The following is a 15,538-nucleotide window of genomic DNA, read 5'->3' as shown; positions in this document are numbered from 1 at the left end:
ATTCATTGTACCATGGAGATTCAGAACCGATAAGGCGACATATCATTTCAGATTCGGGGATATCATAAGTGGGAATCCAAAGTTGTTCTACCAAGAACTCGTAGTGTGTTGAATTATGTGGAAGATCTAGGAGAGATGCGATGGTAGCCATAGCGTCAACAGCTTGATTCTGATCTCTTGGTATCTATTCAAAAGTGATAGTAGTAAATGATGTCTTTAGAGTGTCCACCATTTGCTTATATGGCATGAGTTTATCATCCTTGGTCTGATATTCATCTATTGCTTGTCGAATGGCCAGTTGTGAGTCGCCATATACTTGCAGTTCTTGTAATTTCCATTGTACTGCTAGCCTGAGTCCTATGATCAAGGCCTCATATTCTGCTATGTTGTTTGTGCATGGAAATGTGAGCCTGTAAGACTTCGAGATGCTATCACCTTGAGGTGTGATAAACGGAATGCCTGCCCCCGAGCCATGCCTAGTGTACGAACCATCAAAGTATAGTTTCCATGGTTGTGTTGTTGTAATCATGAATATCTCTTCATCTAGAAAATTGGAAATGAGAGGTGCATCGGCCAACTGATCTGCAATAACTTGACCTTTGATAGCTTTACGGTCCATGTACTCGATGTCAAATTCACTTAGAATCATCACCCATTTGGCCAAGCGGCCTATCAGAGCTACTTTGCTAAGTAAATATTTGAGTGGATCAATCTTTGCAATGAGTTGTACCTTGTGTGTTAATAGATAGTGCCTCAGTTTAGTGGCTGATAAGATTACTACTAGGCAAGCTCGCTAAATAGGGGTGTAATTGAGTTCATAGCCCACCAGTGTATGAGAGATGTAGTAAATAGCACACTCTTTTACTTCTGCATTATGTTGTGCCAGTAGTACACCCAATGCTATACTTGTTGCTGAGATATAGAGTAATAATGGTCTACTTGGATCTGGTGGTGTCAACAATGGTGGATTCATGAGATAGTCTTTAAGTGTCTGAAATGCTTGCTAGCATCAGGCATCCCACTGAAAGCGGATGTTCTTGTGTAGTAGATGTGTGAATGGGTGACACTTATCAGCCAATTGTGCAATGAATCTTCAGATGGATTGAAGCCGCCCTTGTAATGTCCGTAGCTGACTGATATTATTTGGTGGTGGCATATCCATGATTGCTTTTACCTTTGCTGGGTTGACCTCAATACCTTTTCTTGAGACAATGTATCCTAGAAGCTTCCCGAAGGTTACCCCAAAGACACATTTCTTTGGGTTGAGCCGAACATGGTATTGTTCTAGTCTATCAAAGATTTTATCTAAGATGTGGAGATGCCCTTCTCTGGTGAGTGATTTTGCTAATAAGTCATCAACATAATCTTCCATCATAGTATGCATCATATCATGGAAGATGGTGGTCATTTCTCTTTGATAGGTTGCTCCTGCATTCTTGAGACCAAAAGGCGTTACATTCCAGCAATATGTGCCCCATGGACAAGTGAAGACTGTCTTTTGTTGATCTTCTGGTGTGATCTTTATCTGATTATATCCCGAAAAACCATCCATGAGTGAAAGCATGGCATGTCCTGCTGTCAGATCCACTATGATGTCGATATTTGGAAGGGGGAAGTCATCCTTAGGACAGGCTTTATTCAGATCTCTGAAGTCAGTACAAATGCGGATTCCCCCTTTTGGTTTGCCGGCAGGCACAATATTGGAGATCCATTTTGCATAATCAATTGGTCTAATGAAACCAACATCTAGGAGTTTCTTGAGTTTTGTTTTGACTAGTACTGCAATTTGAGGATGCATCTTACGAAGCTTCTGCTTGACAGGTTTGGCTCCTTCTTCTACAGTGAGGTGATGCATGACTAAATCAGGATCAAGCCCAGGCATGTCTGCATATGACCATGCAAAGTTGATCTGACGCTGTTGAAAGAACTCTATAAATTTGGGCTATTCCTCTGGAGTGAGAAGAGATGCTAGATGTATGAGGTGAGGATTTTCAGGAGTCCCCACATTGTATTCTTTGGTTTCCTCGATGAGAATCATTGATCGTTCTTGTTGTGTACTATCAGGGAGAATGTCAAACCCTTCATCCTCAAGCGCCTCAGAGAGGTTTTCACCATTGGATACGCTCTTTCTTTTTACTTTTGTCGGATCAAACAGTGCCACAGTGTGGTTTTCACTGGAAGATCCATGTTTTATTGTTATATTTTTGCAGCTGAAAGGTTTGCAATCCGCCCCAAAGTATGTTGCGCTATTAAGTTTAATGGCGAATCTAGCTTTGTGATCCCCGCTTGGTAGGTTATCCCTTAATTCCAAAAAGTCAATGATGGCCTCATCGTTTTGGAAGAAGTCAAGGCATGGGGAATTTGGTTGGTTCCATTCGATGAGTTCAGGGTGGATAATGGGCATTACTTCATCAATTAGGTTTAGTGCGTTAGATGTATCAATGAGGGTTAAGACGTTATGGTGAAGGTCGTTAATGGTACTCTCCTTGTCAGAATCAGGCATAGGATGAGACGTAGGGTCTGTGGAAGATGTTTCCAGTTTAGGAACCCAAGTGGTCTTTATCTGTGCTTCTCCGTAAATAGTGATGTCTTTGCGTGGTGGAGGTGGTGATGTGTCTTCCTCATCTGAAGTGTTAAGCTGTACAGAATCAAATTCCCACTCATGTGAGTCGGTCTCTGAGTCACTTTCGAGCATCCGATTACTATACCATACCGGGATGTCTTTTGAGTTAAATACTGCAAGTGTGATCGGTTGATGTACCTTTGTAGTGATTGGTGTTGTAGGAAGATTGATGGGGATAAAATAATATGGTATCGGGAGTATCGGTAATATTGACTCAGTTGCTTCTGCTGAAACTGCTGGTGCTATAGATGCTGCTGCGGATTCTGATACAGTTGCTGCTGCTAATGGTGTTGCTAATGGGATTACGGGTTTGTTTGGTGGAATGAGTGGCAATAGTGATGGTTGTGTTGGGGTTTTGTGCCTTGATGGGGCAGTTGGGATGGTGCTTGATGCTGCTTTGATAAAGAAAGGTGTCCTTTTTGTCGTAGGCTGACATAATGGTTTGCTGGGTTTTCCTTTGAATTTTAGTTTAGGAAAGATCTTTTTTTCAAAGCCTAGGCCTGTATTACCTTTGGGCTTTAATTCTGGCAGCAGGGGTTCATGTCGTCTTTGTTTGCAATATCCCAAAGCACTCTAACCATCATACCCGATTCTTTGCATAATGAGGAGACCTTTTCCATACTGATCCGTAGGAAGTTTAACTTTCAGTATATCAGTGGTGATGGGATCTTTATAAATCCAGTCCGCCAAGTCCTCATCTTGGGTTTCTTCTTCTTGACTCTTTCCAAGGATGAAAGGCGTCAAAGCACATGCAGGCGTGTTTAGTGGTTGCTGGAGTAACTGCTGTGGTTTACCATGTGTTCTAGGAGAAGTGGGCATTTGTCCCACACAAAAGAGTTGACTTAAGTTGTATTCCCTAGGACCTTCCTCTGCTATCTTCATCTTAAGCTTTTCTTGCTTGGGTATAGTGGTGTTTGAACTGGCAAGAGAGGGGGGACTTATATATGATGTGGAGGAAATGGCTTCTCTATTATTAGGAACGGTAATCTCTGGTTGATGGCTGATATTATGGCAATACGCAAAGGGATTTGCATCGCCCAGGATTGTGATCTCTACATAGTTATGTGGGAACTTGATACATTGATGGTAGGCAGATGGAATGGCTTGCATGGCATGTATCCAAGGTCTTCCTAACAATAGATTGTATGGCAGAGGAAGGTCCAAAACCTGACAAATGATGTGCTTTACCACAGGGCCCACTTGGATTGGTAGTACCACAGCTCCTTTGGAGGAACGCTCCGCATCGTCATAGGCTTTGATTGTGATCTTCTTACGAGGATCCACTGATTCTACTGCATATCCTAATGCTGTGACCAACTGTAGTGTACAAATATTCAGGCCTGCTCCATTATCGATCAAGACTCGCTTGATCCTATGTGGTTGATAAAGCCTTCAATGTGTAGCGAAGCATTATGAGGTTGCTCAAAGGAAGAGTTGTCACTTTCGGAAAAAGTGAGACAAGGTGATGACCTTAGACTTCCAACCATGGCTTGAAATTGGTCTGTATTCAGATTTGCAGGGACTGACGCCTCTTGGAGTGCTTGATCCAAGATAGTTTTATGAGATGGTGATAGGCGCAAAAGCTCTAAAATGGATATAAGCGCAGGGGTTTTGTCTAATTGTTCCACAAGATTGTACTGCTTTGGGATAGAGGTGGTGCCTTGTGGAGCTGCCTTTATGGTGACCTTACCACGACATGTAACAACATTGCAATTTGAGTTGGGATTCTTGAAGGTTATAGTTGCAACTTGTTCACTGGCATCATACAGATGATTTACAGTGTAATTATACACAACCTGTGTATAATCAGTGGTATCAGTGCCTCGCCTGGAAGTAGAAGGACCCCTTTGATCTTGTGATGGAAGTGGATTTTTGAACATCAGATGATCATTATTTGTTGTTTTTGGGTCATGTCCTTCAATTTCAATTTCGCCTCGGTCAATAAGATCCTGAATAAGATCTTTTAATCGGTGACAATTACTTGTCTTGTGTCCTCTTCCTTGGTGGAAATCATAGTGTTCAGTATCTCTCCACCATGTAGGTTTTACCTGAGGTTCATAGTTTGATGTTTTAGGTAGAGTGACAAAATTTTGAGAAATGAGTTGTCACAATATTGTTTCAATGGGTTCCCCTAAGGGAGTGTATGTGTGTTTCTGTTTTGCTGACGAGGTCTTGGTTCATCATGAGATGTGATGTGACCTTGATTGGAAGAAACATTTGTGTTATTCTGAGGTGGAGGATTTTGTCCTGCAAATCGAACCACAGGTTGTGCATTTTGGATAGTCTGGGCATCCACAACCCCCTCGTTGACGATATTCTTGTTTTTATTCCAGAAGCTTGGTTTATCGCTATTGAAGCATGGGCGAGGACCATCCTTTGGTTCATTATAGATTTTGATGAGTCCTTTCTTGATGAGGGCCCTTTCACATTTCAAACCCTTGGTGATCATATCATTAAAAGAGTCTGTGTCTTTGACATCCAGGTGAAATTCCATTTCTTCATTTAAGTTGGAAATGAATGTTTCCACTAGTTCTCATTCAGGTAATTGAAGAGAACATCTGCTAGACATTTGATGCCATCGTTGCAAGAATACTGAGAATAGTTCACCTGGTTTTTGTTTAGTGTTGCACAGATCAGCCATGGTGATGTCGCGTTCAATGTTATGAGAGTAATGAGCTAGGAACTTCTGGATGAGTTCCTCAAATGTTCTAATGCCACCTGGTAGTCGGGAAAACCATGATGTGGTTGTTCCTCCCAAGCTTTGGGGAAAAAGGCACATTAGGTAGGTGTCTTCATATGCTACTTCAAGACAAACGGAATGAAATTCACTGACATGATCACGGGGATCTCCCTTTCCTCTATATTTTTCGAATTTGGGTGTTTCGAATCCTCGTGGAAAGGGTGGCATATAAAGATTCCTATCAAAAGGATAGGGACAAATGTCATTGAGTGAGAATTGGTTAGTCTTGACACCACTATGAAGTTGTTGGGCGAGATTCTCGACTTGTTGCCGCAACATCTCCATTTCATTTGGAGGAGGAGGTGGTGGGTTACCTCGAGGAATGTTATCTCTGATGGGATCTCTACCTCTTTCTTCTTCATGGCGACTTTGTCTTTCTGATGCTTGTCTTAATTGGGCAAGATCAAAGTTAGAGGGGAGTTTTGCTCCTTCTTGAGCGAGCTTTAAGAAGTGAGCATCCGCATTGCTCCTGAGTATTTCATCAAAAATTCTGTTAAAGAGAGGGTTATGCTGGGCCCTTTCTATTGTTGCAGGAGTAGGAGTACTTGGGTTTTCGTCATTCACATTTCCTCCAAGTGCTTCTTGAAATTCACTGAGATTTTCCTCTTCTTCTTCTTCCATTTCTATTTCTCGTTGCCTTGACCGTGGTCGGGTTTGGGCCATTTTGCTTGCAAGCTTTTGTTGAAGTTGTGTGAAAATGATGATGAGTTTTTGATGAAAGGAGAGATTGATGGTTGGTGAATTGTGTTGTATGTGGATCTCTAGCACTTTTAAGGTAGATGTAACCGAAATTCCTTTTTTGAATTGCTTGCTTGTTTGATAAGGTTTAATGTGATAAGGTGTAGAGAAATCTGAGATGTGTTACAGATTGAACTGCCTAGTAATGAGAGGATTCACTCATGAACTAGTTTTAACCTATGTAGATGTGTCTCTTAGGATGAGCTTATCCTAGATGTAGAAACAATCTAAAAAGTGATGTGATGTGTTTGATTTCAAGCAATATCTAAAAGAGAACTTGGGACAAGAACCTCTTAATGTTTTGAGAGCTGGAATGGATTGATGATGAAGTGATGATGTATGAGTAAGATAATGGATGAAATGTTTTCAACTTCAATAAAAAAACTTTGTGTCACAAATGGGACAAACTCTACCTCTTCTCTTTCAGGTGTTGGTGGTATTTCTCGAGATGTGTTGTATGTGATACAGACATTTGGGAAAAAGTTGGGATTAATCTTACCTCCTTGGTTTTTTGGTGATAACTCAGAGCTCTATATTGCATAAAAGCTCTGCGGTTCAATGATTCTGAATCAAATTCGTTTGTTTTGCCTTGAAGGTAGAGGCGCATGTGATGCAGAAAGACTCTATGTGAGACAAAGATTTGTCTATTTATATAGAAGAATCTTCTCCTTTTGATCAAAGCCTTTGAGCTTAATGGTCTTCTTTTCAAGTTGATATTCTGATGACGCTTCTTCTTTCGCAAGATGTGAAGAATGGTCATAAAATTTGACTCTTTGTTGTTTTGCACTTTGTTTTTGATGGGTTTGGTTGTTTTTGAAAGATGTTGGATGAATACTTTGTTTTTGGGATTGATTTTCTAATTTTGATGTTTCTTTGACAAGAAAACAAAGCAAGCACACAAACACAAGAATGTTGCCCCCAAAGGCACAAATGAGTATGGGTCTAGATCAACCCAATCCTTGGACTTGTATATGACCCTTCCTTTAGATGTATTTTAAGGTGTATTTCCAAAGCCTGAAGTCGGCTTAATTTGCACTTGGTCTTTAAAACGAACACACTTCAAACACTTTTTATCCCTACGGTCAAATGGCCAGTTGTGATAAATTTAGCCCACATCTTGATATTTCTTCGACTTTGGTACTACATACCTTATGAATCCCGCCATGGCAGGTAAGGATGTGATATACTAAGTCTTGCACGAGCATAACTAGAAAGCATGGAAAATTTGTTTTAAGTTTTAAAGCACTAAAAGAAAATTTGTGATTTTTAATGGTGAATTTTAAACTGGCACAAACAACAAAAGGTTAGTAAAATCTATGTCCAAGGGGGGGCTTCCACAAGCCTAAAATTTTCACTTTTTCGGTTACAAGGTGTTTTGTATAACGTTTTGTTACAATAGTGCTAGTCTGTGTTTGAACATAAGCACTATTTAACACAAACGTGCGAAAAAAAAGGGAAAGACAAAGAGGCAAAAGTGCTAAAACAAGGTTAATAGTGCTAAAATAATGTCAAACGCATCAAAACAGTTTCAAAAGCACTGAACTTGAGACAATAGCGCTATTGTAAGAACAATAGCGCTAAAACTATAAGTATCGATGGCACTAGAACGAGCTCAATAGTGCCAAAGCACAACCTGTGTGACATTTTCAACATTCAAACATGTTAGTGGTTAAAAAAAATGATATTTTTGGTGCTTGGATTCATGTCGAGTTCACCAAATGATGCCCTACAAAAGGGACAAGGTTAGCAAATGACAAACAACACAAAACACACAAGAAAATCGTTAGTGTTAGTCAATCAAAAACTAATCTAAATAGGCATATCAAAAGAGATACTAAAAACATGAAAGCATATTTAACTAAAGAAGCAAATATGATGAGGCATCTCCAAATACCTCCTAACATGCTCTTGGCTTCTTCTCCTTTGTTCCTCTCCTCTCCAAGTTCCAAAATAGTGTAGCTCTTAGCAGCTTTTTGCACTATGGATGCTTATGGAGGATTGAGATTGAAGTATTTGCTCTAAATATACATAAAAAGCTAATACTATACTATTGATATTAAAATGATTGATTTTATCCAAAATAACAAGATATTAGTTAATTATGCTAAAATGCTCTCTTAAAATGCCTATAGCTTAAATGCATACAAGTTTTCAGGATCTGGATTATGAAGAAATGGGCTCTATTTATAGGGAAAATGGAGCAATGGATGGTTGAGATTAAGCAATCTCAACAAGGGTCAGGATTGAATGATTTCAAATCCATGTGAGGGCTTTCAACCCAATCCCAGGATGACAAGTGTCAATGTGAGATAGGTTGAGAGGGGAGGGAATAAGTATTAAATGCTTGATATGACCTTGGGAGTTAAAGTCAAGATTAGTTGAATGAATAAACTCTTTATTCAAATAATAAAGCTTTTATCCAATGGATAAACTCTTGTGCAAATGTGAAATGGATGAATATGGTCAAAACAATAAATGTTTGGGGGGACAAGTTTGAAATAACCATAAATGGTTATGTAAGAGCCATAAATGGTCATGTAAGAGCCATTAGTGGTCTTGGAAGACTTTGGGGGTTAATTTGTTGAACACACAAAGCATTAAATGCTTTTCAAAGACTTTTGAAGTCTTTGAGAGGTGACTTCATTTTGCTTAAGAATGTGACAATAATTAGGGGATGGATTAGGCTAATTAGGAAGGGGTTAGAAGAATCTAGAAGGGGATTATATTTTTGCAAGTGGATTTGGTGGGTGGGGGAAAATAGGATTTTATTAAAATAAAAATTCATTTATTTCAATAAATGTGTGCAAGTTGTATTTGTAAGAAAATGCAAGTGGGGTGGGGATAATGATTTAAATAAATGTTTATTTAATTTATTTAAAAGAGGAAAAGGGGATTTAATTAAATAAATAGATTTTATTTATTTAATTGACTTGAATTTGATTTAATGAATTAATTAAAATAAATTGAATAATTTATTTAATTAATAGAAGAATGTTTGGAGATGAATTAATTAAATATTAATTTAATTAACTGGTGGCTAGTGCATTTTTAATCAAATAAATATCAAATATTTATTTAATTAAGCTGGACAGATTTGTGTGACTACAGATTGTATTCTTACTACTTTAAAATTTTGTACAAGCTCATAATTAACATATGATAGTTCCTTGATTTATTTTTTTCTTTTCAATAGTTTACCTTTTTTCCTCAACATTTATCATGCCTTCAAATCTTAACACTATGACTATTTTACAAAATGCTACATTCAAATGTCACTTGCATGAATATGCAACTTGCTTCCAACATATAGTGAAACACATTAGACTGTTAATTTAATATTCAACTTACCCTATTTTAATTTGTCAATGTTTCTTAAAAAGAAATAAGAATAAAAAAATGTTTCTTAAAAAGAAATAAGAATAAAAAATTCCTTCGTTAATAAGGAAAAAACCACAATCTAAAGAAAACAAATTGTATATTTTCTGTAAGACAAAAATTAAATATACCGTAAAGATCTAGAGAATTCTCCCCACAAAGAAGAATGAGGAAAAAATTATATGATTTGATTGAAATAAGAGAATCCCCATGAAACGCAGTAACTAATAATCAAAGAAAAATATATAATATTTAAAACAGAGCCTATTGCTCTGATAATTACTTATATTCGTCATTTTTCTTACATAACAATTGGTCATAGTGTTTTCTTTTCTCAAGGCTTAAAATTTCCATTCTAAATTTTATAAACTAGAAAGCTGGTTCTGTCGATTCTAGTGTTTGGGCAAAATTCAAACGCATATCCTAATATCCATAGCCCTTAGAGCTCTGAGTTCTTACTGCAACGTGCTTTTCATGAAATGTAAAGAAAATTGAAAAAATTAGAGGTGCCTATATAAAACGTAGAAGAAAATTACTTTATTATAATGAAATATAAAAGATTGTCTGTATATTAGTGCCGATCCTAAGCATATGGAGAGAGAACCCAAAACATACGTCTTCTTACAGTCCCTACACCATAATACTAATAATCTACTATGATAATAATGGTGGGACAACATCAAAATGTTTACCAATCTTTGGCTGAGTAGAAACATGCAATAGAACTATGGATTATCAGAACCAATTTCTTGGGATGCTTGAGCTTTATCTAACCTTTTTCTCTTCTTTTGTTTTGGAATGTTTGGTGGAGTATGAAAAGGAGATGTTTGAGAAAAGATATCCACATACATGCCGGACTCAACGTTAAGTGGGAAGTTGAGAATAGCCTTTGAACCGCGCATTTGGAATGCCGCACGATCATATGCTGCTGCAGCTGCTTCTGCCCTATCAAAACTACCGAGCCAAAGTCTTGAGCCCTTCTTTTCTGGGTTTCTAATCTCCGCAGCATACTTGCGGCGAGACTTAACGAACTTCACTCCCCTGTAATGCTTTTCTTCTCTTTTGTTTCCCCTTTCATTTTCTTCTGACCAGAAGCTTGGCCTGCTATTTGCAGAATATTGTTTCTCCTCCTCTGCCAAAACTGTTGCGGCTGTTTCCAATGGGACAGTAGTGGTATTACAAGAGGAGAATTGATAACCAGGCAAATAGTGTATAACAGCATTCCACAAATTGCCTTCGTCCTCTGTTGTCGTGCTCATCATCACCACGGCTCTTTTTTTTTTTTCTGACGGATCTTGAATGATATTGCTGTGGCGGCCTATGTTAATCTAAAATATTGTGTGACAATCTAAGTGTGCTTTTCTCGTGCATTACCTCGCAATTTCGTTTTAGAAGACTTTTATCACTCCAAAATATTGCGTGACAAACACGACTTCGTTACACTTTCCTCGTGTTTTACTCGAGGAGGATATGATAAACTAGAAATTCAAAGCACATGCTGAGACTATTGACTGGCTCTCGATGGAGGATGTTTCTGATTTTAATGCTGAGCAGATTTCGATTATATTAATTGCTTAGTTTGAACAGTGAGCAGCTTCTCCGTAAGTGGACAGACTGGGGAGAAATTAATGCCAACAGGCAGTACTAGAATAAATAATTAACCTCTCTAACGATAGAGATGTTAAAGTAAATTTGAATCCAAAATATGATTTTTGATTGTATCGATTCGAACCAACTATCAAACTATGATTTTTTATTGTATTGATGATATGATTTTTTATTGTATTGATGGCAAAACACCTCTATACATTGCACACGTAGATTATAGGAGGAAATGAAATGTCAATAAAAGTAATGATAAAGAATGTGTAGCAACCATAAAAACAGAGTTAGATAATATATCATTAGCTGATAAATTACATGGCAATAAAATAAATCTAAATATGCTTTGCTTTCTGCTCAGTAGTGGAGTGGTTATTGTGCTTAAAAGTTTATGCGCCTCTATAAAGGAAGAATCTAGAAAGAAGGGGTAGTTATGGGCAAGTGTCCTATGCTGGAACATTACGGATACAATGTAGTGAATGAATAATGTCGTCTGAATAAACATTTCCACAATGTTTATTTATGGAAGATGATCACAACGATTATCTAATAATAATTATATATTGATATTTTACTATTCATTACCAAAAAAAAACTAATAGTAGTTTCAAATGTTTATTTTCATGTTGATATTAAATTTTGAAAATTTTAATATAAGTATCTTGAATTACATGTTGATATTCGATTTTTATTGATTTCTAGACAAAAGTGATTATTGAAGATCTCTGTCTCTTTGGAATCAGTGACTGAGTCTGTGGATATCATAAAATTTAGAAGAAATATAAGCAATTCAAGTTATATTAGGGTAGATAAAATGATAAAGTGGATCTTTTGTTTAATGACCTTTGACTTGACTAGCTTATGACATTGAATAAATGTCATTTTATCTACTGTAATGATCTTTGATTTTGTCCAGATTTATTGCATCTTTGAATGCTCCTCCAAAAGAGTTGTTCTTGTCTATTGACTATTAAGACTTATTTAGTGTTGACGAAGGAATGGATAAGAGGAAGCCAAAAAGAACTGAAATTGCATGGATTGAGAAGTTTGATAAGATAGTTTGGGATGAAGTATGGTTAAATTCTTTAAAATTTATTGTGACAGATTCACCTAGTTTTGTACTGGTTTGGAGATAATTGAATACTAGTTAATGTGGTGCTTTCAGCCAAGCTTCATTAATGATTAATGGTTAATTCTAATGTTTGGGTGGTGTCTCCCTTGCAACAACATACTACTGAAGCATTAAAATGCCGGAGACCGCCCATTATACAGCTCTCGTTGAAATGAATGCGAAGCAAGCCTCAATGGACATGTGGAGTATTTATGCAATTTCAAATTCAAGAAGCCAACTCAAAGATCGATTAGACTGCATCTAGGAAACAAAGGCAAGGATAACATACAAGTGCTAATTCATTCATAAAAGGTGTGAAGCTCTTATAGTTAAAAAAATTTAGGATGAGAAAAGGAACATTAAAATTGTTAAAAATATATTATATTTGGACTAAAGATGGATTGGTCATTTTAATAGCTATCTCAACAATAATTAGAATGTACTATTGGTTCAATTCTTTATTGGGTTTTGAAAAGTTAAATATGGTATTAAAATCAAGTCAGGTTAATTGATATTTGAAAAGTTTAAAATGATATTAAAATCAAGTCAGATTAGGAATGCCAAACATATATAGTGTGGGTTATGGGGTATTGGACATAAACTATATCCTGATCATAGATGAACTGACCATAGAGGGGATAGGAATTCAATGACAAAGCATTCAACTAACAAATGAAAGGTCTTAGATTGTTCCAACTAATTCATGAAAAGCTCAACTAAAATTACAATAGAATCTTTATTTTAAAAAAAAGTTCAAAAAACAATAGAGGAATTGCAAAGGAAGGTACACCATATCGAAGGATGAAATTGACATTAATGTTCAAAGCTTGGAACTTCTTCATGAAAGTGCTTGTTACTTGGAAGAGGCGAGCACAAAACTTTGTAGATGAGAGAAACATGTTTCATATGCTGTTTCTCTCAGCTTTTAAGTAATTTTCCTTTTTGGATGAAAAAGGAACAATTTATTAAATAATTTTATTAGCTTTTTTCCTTCTTCTAGGGAGTAGGTATTATGAAGTTGTTTCATTTTTAAAAAATTAAACTTCTCTAAATTGGTGTATATATCCTTTTAAAAAATATTTTAAATGATTATCTTCTAATCTTTAAAAGGATATCAATTTTAGTTTCTTTTTAAAAATCTTTTATCATGTAAAATTTTAATTTCATCACAATTTGGCAATTCATTAGTTTACCAAGTCATTGCTTCTAGATTTGATTGTCTCCTTTTTTTGCATCAATGTTTTTGGATCACACTCCATGAACCATCGACAGGATGTAAGAGAGTGCTTCTTCATGAAAGTTCTTGTTACTTGAAAGAGGTGAGCATAAAACTTTGTAGATGAGAGAAACGTGTTTCATATTTTGTTTCTCTCAAATTTTTAGTAATTTTCCATTTTGGATGAAAAAATAACAATTTATTAAACAATTTTATTAGCTTCTTTTCTTCTTCGAGGGAGTAGGTATTAGGAAGCTATTTCATTTTTTAAAAAAATGAAACTTCTCTAAATAGGTGCATATATCCTTTAAAAAAATTCTTTGAAAAGATTATCTTCTAATCTTTAAAAAGATATCGAATTAGTTTCATTTTATTAAACTTTTATCATGTAATTTAATTTCATCGTAGTTCGACAATTCATTAGTTTACCAAGTCATTGCTTCTTGATTTGATTGTCTCTTTTTTTTGCACTCTCTTACATCTTGACAATGGATCATGGACTGTGATCCAAAATCTCTTGGCGCTCTCTTACACCTTGAAGATGGATCATGGAGTAAGATCCAAAATCTCTTGGCACTCTCTTACATCTTGAAGATGGATCATGGAATGTGATCCGAAACATTGATGCTAAAAAAGAGAGATAATCGAATCAAAAAGCAACAATGAGGTAATATAATATTTTATTAATGATATTTTGATTTATAATTTTTTTGTAATAAAGAAGATTTGAACTCAACACCATCTAGATGCCTACAACATAGACTTTGTCATTGACAATACTATTTTATATATATTTTTATGTTGTAAGATAGATTTAATATATGTATGAGAGATAAAATTATCTAACAAATTGATTATTTGAAAATATGTACATATGCACTTTCCATAGCTCTAAACAGGGTAACAATAAATTGAGATCATATTGGAAGCAAATGAAAAATGAGAAATGGAACAAAGCCTGAGAAGAAGGGAAATACAAAATGAGGTCTATCGTATGCTTCTTGAAAATAAGGTACAAGTGAGAACTACTCAAGCGAAATACACAAAAAAGAGAGTTAATAAATGCATTAATAGATAACAATAAGAGAAAGCTGAAAGCTCTAAAGAATTAGGAGAGAAGGGTGTTGGAGTCATGTTAACTTCCAACTAAGACTGTTTTCACAATGAATTAATAGAGTTTATTTTCCTCTATTCTTTATTCTGATTTTTCTTGCAAGTTTTGTTTTCTCCTTTCTAGCTAGATTTTTATTTTGCAATGCATAAAATTTAACTTGGTATTAGAGCGAGGTTGCTAGGAAGAAGAAGCATTAACGATTATTTATTTGCAGGTAGATTTCTGAAGATTAGCATCACCATGGAAGCTGACGTCTATTTCTAGATGCATGCATATTCTTTCTCTAATTTTTGCATGCTCCTTGTTGTTTTTTTCCTATATTGATTCTTTAAAATTGTATGTGCTTTGCAAGCACTGCATGATGAAGATCTCAAAAATTTGGGGTTTTGTAAAAATTAAACTTTTAGAAAATTTATATGAGGTTTTTCTTAATGCATTTAGTATAGGTTTCTTTCAATAAGTTTCCTAATAAAATAGAAAATTAAAGTTGCTATGCATTCTTCCTCCAATTGACAACCAAAAATGTTCTTTTGTTCTAAATTCTTGTCTACATGAGATTCCAATGTTGCAAGTTTGTTTGCTCCTATAGATTCTTTCTAGTAGGGTTTCTAACTACATGAGATTCCAGAGTCGCATCTTCAAGTGCTTCCAGAGTTTCTTTCTAGTGGGACATTATTGAGCAATGGATATACAATGGCATCATCCCAACCGAAGGTCATCTTCTCCTTTGTGACACATCATTTCAGTGGACCTATCTTGTTTCTCCGTTTTCATATTATGAGGGAGATTTTATACTGTTAGTGCTAATGCTTCTTGGTTTTGTTTCAAATTTGATTAGTTCACTGTTGGCACCTATATTTTCGACTACTAGCTTCTTCTTGCATGGTTGAGTAGTGTCGTGCAAATTCATGTGCCACCTACATCTTCAAATTTTAGATGTTTTGTCTTTGTTTGCCATCTGATCATTGTTCGAGTAGTGTCATTGAGGGCACTCGTGCAGATTCTTGATCTTGATCATC

General features: G+C 36.0%; 1 protein-coding gene across 1 annotated transcript; it reads right to left on the bottom strand.

The window, feature by feature from the left end:
- Positions 1-10,201: 10,201 nt before the first annotated feature.
- LOC131069939 (ethylene-responsive transcription factor 1A) lies at positions 10,202-10,738 on the bottom strand. The gene has a single exon (XM_058005485.1). The coding sequence runs from the start codon at positions 10,736-10,738 to the stop codon at positions 10,202-10,204; it is 537 nt and encodes a 178-aa protein (XP_057861468.1).
- Positions 10,739-15,538: the final 4,800 nt, after the last annotated feature.

This window comes from Cryptomeria japonica, chromosome 6, assembly GCF_030272615.1.
Source record: "Cryptomeria japonica chromosome 6, Sugi_1.0, whole genome shotgun sequence".
NCBI lineage: Eukaryota > Viridiplantae > Streptophyta > Pinopsida > Cupressales > Cupressaceae > Cryptomeria > Cryptomeria japonica.
The sequence above is the reverse complement of the archived record's forward strand: the minus strand, read 5'-3'. Positions and strand labels throughout refer to the sequence as shown.

Bases quoted from the DNA above. Each gene is read 5' to 3' on its own strand.
- LOC131069939 (XM_058005485.1), bottom strand. From the start codon at position 10,738: ATGATGAGCACGACAACAGAGGACGAAGGCAATTTGTGGAATGCTGTT.